Source organism: Carex rostrata, chromosome 3 (assembly GCF_964058835.1).
Source record: "Carex rostrata chromosome 3, lpCarRost1.2, whole genome shotgun sequence".
Classification (NCBI taxonomy): domain Eukaryota; kingdom Viridiplantae; phylum Streptophyta; class Magnoliopsida; order Poales; family Cyperaceae; genus Carex; species Carex rostrata.
The window spans coordinates 9065376-9073897 of record NC_135920.1 but is presented as its reverse complement, the minus strand read 5'-3'; the positions used below and the strand labels follow the sequence as shown (position 1 = coordinate 9073897).

The 8522-nt window shown below is 38.4% G+C and overlaps 1 protein-coding gene across 7 annotated transcripts; it reads left to right on the top strand.

Moving 5' to 3' along the window:
- Positions 1 to 1334: 1334 nt before the first annotated feature.
- LOC144551325 (oxysterol-binding protein-related protein 1C-like) lies at positions 1335 to 7617 on the top strand. 7 transcript variants are annotated; one of them, XM_078299252.1, is made up of 11 exons: positions 1335 to 2083; positions 2585 to 2707; positions 2788 to 3024; positions 3495 to 3594; positions 3818 to 4248; positions 4366 to 4521; positions 4628 to 4795; positions 4875 to 5015; positions 6139 to 6372; positions 6468 to 6581; positions 7146 to 7617. In XM_078299252.1, the coding sequence occupies exons 1-11, from the start codon at positions 1565 to 1567 to the stop codon at positions 7320 to 7322; spliced, it is 2400 nt and encodes a 799-aa protein (XP_078155378.1). In that variant the 5' UTR covers positions 1335 to 1564; the 3' UTR covers positions 7323 to 7617. The 7 variants fall into 7 exon arrangements, with proteins under 7 accessions (XP_078155378.1, XP_078155384.1, XP_078155381.1 ...); XM_078299258.1 differs by having other exon boundaries at positions 1396 to 2083; positions 3499 to 3594; XM_078299255.1 differs by having other exon boundaries at positions 1404 to 2083; positions 3499 to 3553; positions 3821 to 4248.
- Positions 7618 to 8522: the final 905 nt, after the last annotated feature.

The window sequence follows — 8522 nt, the reverse complement described above, 5'->3', positions numbered from 1 at the left end:
GCAATTATCCAACCACCCTGACAAAAACTTTTATTAAATTTTCTACATCTGCATGACACATTCAACAGCTTACGTGCCAAACAGGGAGCCATGACATTCATTTCCACTACAAATTTGTGTGTTGTTAATCCAACAAATTGAGCTTATATATAAAGTCAATACTGGTACCAACCTGTCCAGCTGTTTAATTCCAGACTCTGGGACAGCATCTTAGCATCTTAGCATTGAAAGGACATCCACAGCTCTTGTCAGTACTGGAGATAAGCAGAGGCGCACTCACAAAAGAATTTTGACCGGTTTGACTTCTGACGTTCCGGGTGGTCCGGGCGCCGTGTGAGGTTAAATGTATCGAGTGTAAAAACCCAATTACAGATTTTCTATACTTTATACTGTATCGAGTTGTCTAAAGGGTCGTTTTATAGTTATAACGAACCGACACAGAGATATATGTACCAATAAAAGCGCAGAAAATAATTCGATTAAAAATGGAAGTAAATTTCAAGTACCAAACACTAACCACCCTGTCTCTGACCCCTTTAATCATCTCCCTCGGTCACTCGTCCCCTGTGAACTCCTCAGTTTTCACGTAATCCCGGTGCATAGGCCGTGAACGGACGGACCGGCAGGACCCTTCATTGTAAATTTGTAACCACAAAAGAGATCCGCTGTTTTGTTATGGTCGGTGCACAGACTGCATGTCCCTTGAGCTCCTCATACTTTGCTTTAACTTGTGCGTCAGCTAAAATATGTTAGAACTGATAGCAATCTCCAAGCCAAGGGGGACAGGGGGTGACTAAAGTCCAGTACGGCATTCCGCATTCCATATGAATTCAATAAAAGTATCATCCAACAGTGCAAATTTATTATTTTTGTTCAATACAATGATGTAACATCATTTCAAAAGAGTCAGGACTCAGGACACATAATGACAAATGTTCAGTCTGTTGGATGAAGAATGAATTTACTAAAGATATCATTTGAAAAAAAATATTATGAATCTATCACATATATTTATTGAATATTACTACTTTAATTCGTCGCTTTAAATATATCTTCTTATTTACTCATTAGTCATTACTAAAAATAATTGCAACATCGTTCATTTTAAAATTTATTGATATTTCTAAATTTTATTTCTTTGTAGAAAAAGTGAATAAGAGTAAAATACTATTTTCTATATATACTAATTAAGTGGAATAAACATAGTAAAATTATATTAAAATCAACCATACTTTCTAAAATAGAACTCTAAATGAAGATTAATCATTGCTTATTAACAGACTTTACAAAATGCGAGCTCAGCATATTGGGGGGCCTGAATCATTTCTCCAAATATTTAAATCCGAAACTAATTCTCCCCGCAATGTATAATCCAACCTGTTAACTTCCCTATCCCCGGCCGTGGTGGCGGTCACGACTGGCGACGACTTGCGACTCCTCGTCTCGTCTCCTCCCCCCGCCCCTCCACAAACTAAAACTCAAATCCCAACAAACAAACAAGAAACTAAACAAAATCAAAAGAGCAAGAAATTGTTTTTTTATTTCTTCTCACCTTTCTTTCTTGATGCACCCCTTTTGCTGCACGCCTCCCATTCCTGTGTCCCCGGCCGCGGCCAACCACCAACATTCCTCCTCTTCGCCTTCTCCTACCGCTCCGGTCCAGCCCATGTCCCCTCCCCCACCGCCTCCCGCCCGCTCGCGCTCCTTCTCTGCCACCTCCTCCTCCAACCCGGCCTCCGCTTCAGTCCGTGCTTCATTCCGGGAAGTGCTTCTTCCGACGCATCACGAAATCTCTGGAATTCTCTACAAATGGGTCAATTACGGAAAAGGATGGAGACCGAGGTGGTTCGTTCTTCAAGACGGGGTTCTCTCCTATTACAAGATTCATGGCCCCGATCGGATTGATGTCAATCCCGAGACTGAGAAGGGGAGCGTCGTGATCGGCGAGGAGTCGCTCAAAAGGGTTAATCGTGCCAAGAGTAGCGACCACGGGCACGGTCACAATTATGGGTACAACCATGGCCATGGCAACGGCGGATCGCCGGTGCATGCCAGGAAGCCGATTGGAGAAGTGCACCTCAAGGTACATGCTTTAGTTTTTCCTGGATCTTATGATAATTGTTCTTTGAGTGTTCCTGAATAGAAGATTTGGCGGATTTCTATTCATTTTCGTTTTGATCAGAATCAGACGTTCTCTATACAGTTTTTATTTATTTATCTCTTCATATTAATTTCTGTTTTCTTCCCTTTTCTCTTTAATTCATCTGGATAAAGTTTTCTGTGTCTCTCCGATGGTCAGATACAATATGCAGCATAATGCTATGTCCTGTGCATTGATCGTGCTACATAGTTTCTGGCACTGTAAACACCTCAGGGATGTTCATTCGTCACATTCATGTTCTCATATTATATTTCCAAATTTCATACATCGGCATAAATCTATTTCTATTTGTAAACTGAGCAAGAACAAACGTTTAAAAACATAATTCTGAAATACCAGCATACACCACTCTGTGAACAAGTGAAATTGAAATGCAATTGGAAACAATCACTTGATCAAGTTAAAAGTTTCTAATATTCACAGGTTTCACAAATAAGAGAGAGCAGATCTGATGACAGGCGATTCTCCATTTTTTCGGGAACTAAGACGCTGAGGCTGAGAGCCGAGACTAGGGAAGATCGTGCCACATGGCTTGAATATTTACTGGTACATTTCTTCCTCGGTAACTATCCACGTCTCAGGGATCTTCACTAGCTCAAAATTAATTACTGATTTGTGAAATCTAGGCGGTGAAGGAGATGTTCCCGAGAATGTCAAATAGCGACAAAGATGGGCCGAATGCAGGGGCGGCAGCAGCCGTGGCGGAACGACTGAGGCAGCGTCTACATGAGGAGGGGGTGCCTGAAACTGTGATCATTGATTGCGAGCGTCTCGTGAGAGAGGAGTTTGCTGCCTTGCAGAGCCAGCTCACTCTGCTCAAGCAGCGCCATGCTAGGCTTGTCGATACTCTTCGTCATTTAGAGGTATATTTTTTTTTTCCTTTGTTTGTTTCGTCATTGGCATTTTGAGGTAATCCTTGGATATAATCTCCTTTTTGGAGTTAAATTTTATATTGTTTAAAGTTAGGCTATTGGGATTTAATCCTAGTTTCTATAACTAGCGCAGAATTAATGTCTTCTCCCTTTTTCTTTTTTTTTTCCCTTGGGATTTGCAGTTACTGAAGGGTTAGGTTTGGGATTGTTCTTTTTGTTTGAGATTCAGATTTAAGGAAAGTCAAGTCAAATGCCAATATTTAAGTCCTGGTATATTTGACCACCACTGAAGTTAGAATTGAGTTATCACATGGGGCATGGAATGACTTTGCACATGATAATGTGCAACCAAAGTACTTGTTCAGCGTTGGTATATCTGTGTTGATTTTCTTTTCATTACTTAGATCAAGGAAACTGTAATGTCTTCTGATGTATATCTTTTGTAAATGATTTGGATGTAGACAGAAAAGGTTGACTTGGAGAATACGCTCGTTGATGAGAGCCAGAGACAATCAAAAGAGTACGGCTCTGCTTCTAGAACCCGTCATGAAAAATATAGTGGTATGATTTAAAAATGGTAGAAAAATCGACCATTTCTGATAAAGTAGACACCCTTCGGAATCAGTTACCCAGAGTTCCAGCACTGTTTGTAAAATACAAACTTTCTCCTATTTTAATCTTCTCACCAGAAAAGGCTAAAATTGTTTCACTGCATACCATACATTATTGTCTTTAATACCTACTTGTGCTTAATCTGTAAAAATATGCATGCAAATACACTCAGAAGGGAGCGGATCAGATTCTGACGAGTTCAATGAGAGGAATGAAGAAGAGGCTGAAGAAGAAGATGGTGCCTACTTTGACACGCGTGATTTTCTCTCTTCAAGCTCTTTCAAGAGCAGTAATTCAGATTTCCACCGCTCTGACAACGATTCAGATTCTGACGAACCGCCTCCCTCAGACGGTATTGACCCATCAATGCAAGTGGTTGGGACAAGCTACCCATATGTCAGGAGGCGAAGGAAGCTACCTGATCCAGTAGAAAAGGAGAAGGGAGTCAGCCTCTGGAATATGATAAAGGATAATATTGGCAAGGATTTAACCAAGGTTTGCCTCCCAGTATACTTCAACGAACCGTTGTCGTCGCTGGAGAAATGCTTCGAGGACCTTGAATACTCGTATCTTCTTGACCGTGCATATGAATGGGGCAAAAGAGTAAGTAACAAGAAACAAAAATTTTGTACTCGTTAATACACATTGTTTTTACAATGTTTGCTAGGTGAAAATTGCACCAAATTCAAATTTTAATATTATGATAAACAATTTTCGTAGGGAAATAGCCTTATGAGGGCTCTCTGTGTCGCAGCTTTTGCCGTGTCAGGGTATGCGTCAACTGAAGGTAGAACATGTAAACCATTCAATCCAGTCTTAGGGGAGACTTATGAAGCTGACTTTCCTGACAAGGGTATCCGTTTTTTCTCAGAAAAAGTAAGTTTTATTTTATTAATAATTGTGGTCATTTTGAGAATTTTCTACCACCTGAGTATATTTCAACAAATATCAAATATTATATGTATATTCGTTAAAATTATAGGTGAGCCACCACCCAATGATTGTAGCGTGCCATTGTGAGGGAAATGGGTGGAAATTTTGGGCCGATAGTACCTTGAAGAGCAAGTTTTGGGGTCGCTCAATCCAACTAGACCCTGTTGGTGTTCTCACACTTGAGTTTGATGACGGTGAAGTCTTTCAATGGAGCAAGGTTGACATCTTTTTGTTATGCACATTTTGACCCTTAAAGGCAAATATTTGAACGTGCTAATTTATATTTTTCTGTAAAGGTGACGACATCCATATATAACCTTATATTGGGGAAGCTGTACTGTGATCACTATGGAACAATGCGCATCGAAGGCAATAGGGAATTTTCATGCAAGCTAAAATTCAAGGAGCAATCCATAATTGATCGTAATCCGCACCAGGTAATTTCTTTGTCCTTACGTAAGCCAATGATTAAAGAGAAATTTAGATATATGCCCATCATAAATTAGATATTTACCCATCAAATCTTTAAATTTAGTTATTTCCCCATTCAAACTCATTTATTTTATTTATATACCCATTCTGTGATTTAACCAATTAAAAACACTACTTAACACTGATAAACATATCAAGGGACATTTTTGCCCTTATCCGTTCATTTGCTAATAACCGGCCCTCCTCTTTTTCTTTTGTTCTTTTTCTTTTCACAATCAAATTCAAGACCCAATTTGCAACGCCAGTGTTGCTGATTGTGCTTGCATTTATCCAAAAGAGAAAGCTCCCCATTTTAAAAGATTACAATCAAAGTATAAAACAGAGAACCAAACAATGCCCATTTGACTTCCATTGACAAGTAGAATTTAAGCTAAAGAAAAGGCTAAACTAGGATTTGGGTATTACTTGAAGCAAGGCGATATAATCCTAGTCTCCATCGAAATGAGGCTATCCCCGTGGAAATAGCGACTTAGATAAAATCCTACCATCTACTTGATTTCGGTCCGACGGGTCAAATCCAAATGGAGTTGCTTCTTGAAATAATTTCCTCTATTTTCATTGATGACCTGTGCTCTTCATCTTATCATATATCAGTTTATCATGACATTGAAAAGGAAGTGAGGATCCCAACAGTGTGCTGATGTGTGACATTTTGAGCAGAACCATTGATTAAATATTTTGAGCACATATGCAAATATCATTCCCTCTTGGCTCTTTAATTTAACTACATTTTCTTATCCACTTCTGAAGTTCTTCTTTTGCAAAAAACAAATCAAAGAAATAACTAATGGAGAAGGAGAGGACCGGTTATTAGCAAAGGGAATGAAGATATAAGGGCAAAAATGTAATTTTATTTTTCTATCAATATTAATTAGTGTTTTTTGATTGATTAAGTCACTAAATGTGGATATAAATAAATTGAATAGGTTTGAATGGGGAAATAACTAAAATTAAAGTTTTGATGAGTAAATATCTAATTGATGAAGTTATGATGGGCATATATCTAAATTTCTCATGATTAAAAGATTTGAAATTAATTTGTTTGTCATGATGACTTTTTACTTGTAGGTGCAAGGAGTTGTACAGGATAGGCATGGGAAAACCGTTGCAACGGTAGTTGGTAAATGGGATGAGAGCATGCAATTTGTTAATGGTGATTACTTCGGTGGGAAAGGGAAGGGAACTGAACAGCTGTCTGACGCACAGGTCCTCTGGAAACGCAGCAAACCAGCTAAGTACCCGACCCGTTACAATTTCACCCGCTTTGCCATCACTCTGAATGAACTCACCCCTGAGCTAAAGGTGAGGTGCCAACATCCTGCACTGTTTTGCCCCTTGAAGTTCTTAGCTTCTTTATTTTTAAAATTTAGTGTTTTAACTTGAAAATGTATGATCAGGAAAAATTGCCACCAACAGATTCAAGGCTGAGGCCTGATCAGAGAAGCCTGGAGAATGGCGAGTATGACAAGGCCAATTCTGAGAAACTCAGACTTGAACAGAGACAGCGTCAGGTTGTTGCTCATTTTCCTTTTCAAGTTGTATTTGAGTTTTATTTATCACTTGTTAAATTGGGGTCAATTGCACATGCATACGCCCACAATATATAGAAGTAACACGTGCCCTTGCAAAGCATTACTGCACAAGCGGGCAAGCAAGATGTGCAGTATGGGTTTTCTTTTTTGGAAAAGTTATGAGGGGGGCAGGTGGGGAGGGGTTGGTTTTGTATGAATTGAAGCTGGTCTGATGTATCTTTTTAAGTTCCTGGATGTTATTGGATTGCTCAGCCGTCATCATCTCAAGGAATTGATATGATGGATACCAATACCAGATAAGTAGGATATGTTGTCTTTCTGTAGTGAAAGCTGCCTTGTGTTTGTTTATATGGTGCTTTCCTCCAAGGGTATTTGATGTTACTTGAGAGGAAAAAGAAAAGAAAAAAACAATTGTGTGAGTGAGGGCATGTGACAGATAAGGAGGCTGTGTTGTCTTTTTGCTGGTCTTATAACATTGCGGTGCAGATATGACAAATTAACTAATTATACACTGTCCTAAGTCCTAACATCTTGTATTTTCAGGCAAGGAAGATGCAAGAGAGTGGCTGGAAGCCGAGATGGTTTTCAAAGGATAAGGCAACTGATACATACCGATACATAGGTGGCTATTGGGAGGCAAGGGAGAAGGGCAACTGGGAAGGTTGCCCTGACATTTTTGGTCAAGTTCCTATAACCGATCAACTGCTGACTGATGAGTAGCATGAATAAATAAACAAAAAGGAAAGCAAAACAAATTGTCCCTTTTGTAGGGTTTTTTACATTTTTATTCTTTTTTCATTTTTAGTTTTCTTTTCTTCTGCCTGCCTTTATTTTTCTTTTTGGGCAGATCTTTGAATCTCATACCTTTGTGCTAGCCGGCTTTTGAGTAATTCCTAATTGGCAAGAAGTATGTAGGTTCTGTAAGAAGAGAGGGGATGTAATAGTGCTGTTCTAATATTGTTTCCTGACCTAATAAGGGCTGCCAGGGCAGGATAAATTGATTGTGGATATAAAATACGATGTGCAATCTTAGATATGATAGTTGAAAAGGTCTGATATGACGAAAGAGTGTTATATGTATTGTTCTGTTAGTAAATGATCTTCTACCTCCAAACTATAGCGCAAGGACGACTGTCCATTGTAATTCGAGAAATTATTCCATTTTTTTCCAATTGTTTCTTTGAATGAAATTTCAACTATTACTTTTCGGTTTTAGATCAAATGCAAATTCGTAGAGAAAATGAGTTGCCAGTACTATTCTTTATTGATTAAACCTGATTCCAGGCATTTTTTTTTATTGTCAAGTTGGAAGAAGTAACTTTGTTTATAGTTTATACCGACCCGTTTGATTGGGAGGAAATAACAATAGATAATTATCTGGTTATTTAGGTTCTGGATGGGTACGAGCTACATCGTTAGGTTGTTTTGCGCTGGTGGTGGTTTAAGTTTTTTGTCCTACGGCTCTAGATGTGCACTAAGCGAGAAACATGTTTCTGTTTTTTGTTTCATAAACAGTACAAGTATACTTGATAAATTAATGAAGCATGTATCATTTTTTAAGGAAAAAATGGAAAAGGTGCTCTTACTACGTTTTTCTATTTTTGTTTTGTAAATTTGCTACCAAGGATTTGAAAAAAAAAAAAACCAAATTATTAACACTGTTCTTCTTTATAATAAATGAATTCATAAATTTACTTGTAAAACGCATTGCTTGTGCACTAGATTGGATTGTTGTAGTCAGATTCGCCTGGTACATATTTAACAAATGTAAAAAATAAAATGGAACTGTTCTAGTTATGTACCGGACATGATCCGCATTAAATGATGAATGTTAGATCAAATATCTTGCGATTTACGAACGGAGTTACCGAGCTACGTTTCAATATTTCTCCAAAGCTCCAAATTTACTAAAAATAGAAA

Coding starts and splice junctions, on each gene's coding strand:
- LOC144551325 (XM_078299252.1), top strand. CDS start 1,565: ATGCACCCCTTTTGCTGCACGCCTCCCATTCCTGTGTCCCCGGCCGCG. Junction 4,249..4,365: donor CATATGAATGGGGCAAAAGA/GTAAGTAACAAG, acceptor CAATTTTCGTAG/GGAAATAGCCTTATGAGGGC. Junction 4,796..4,874: donor AAGTCTTTCAATGGAGCAAG/GTTGACATCTTT, acceptor TTTTCTGTAAAG/GTGACGACATCCATATATAA.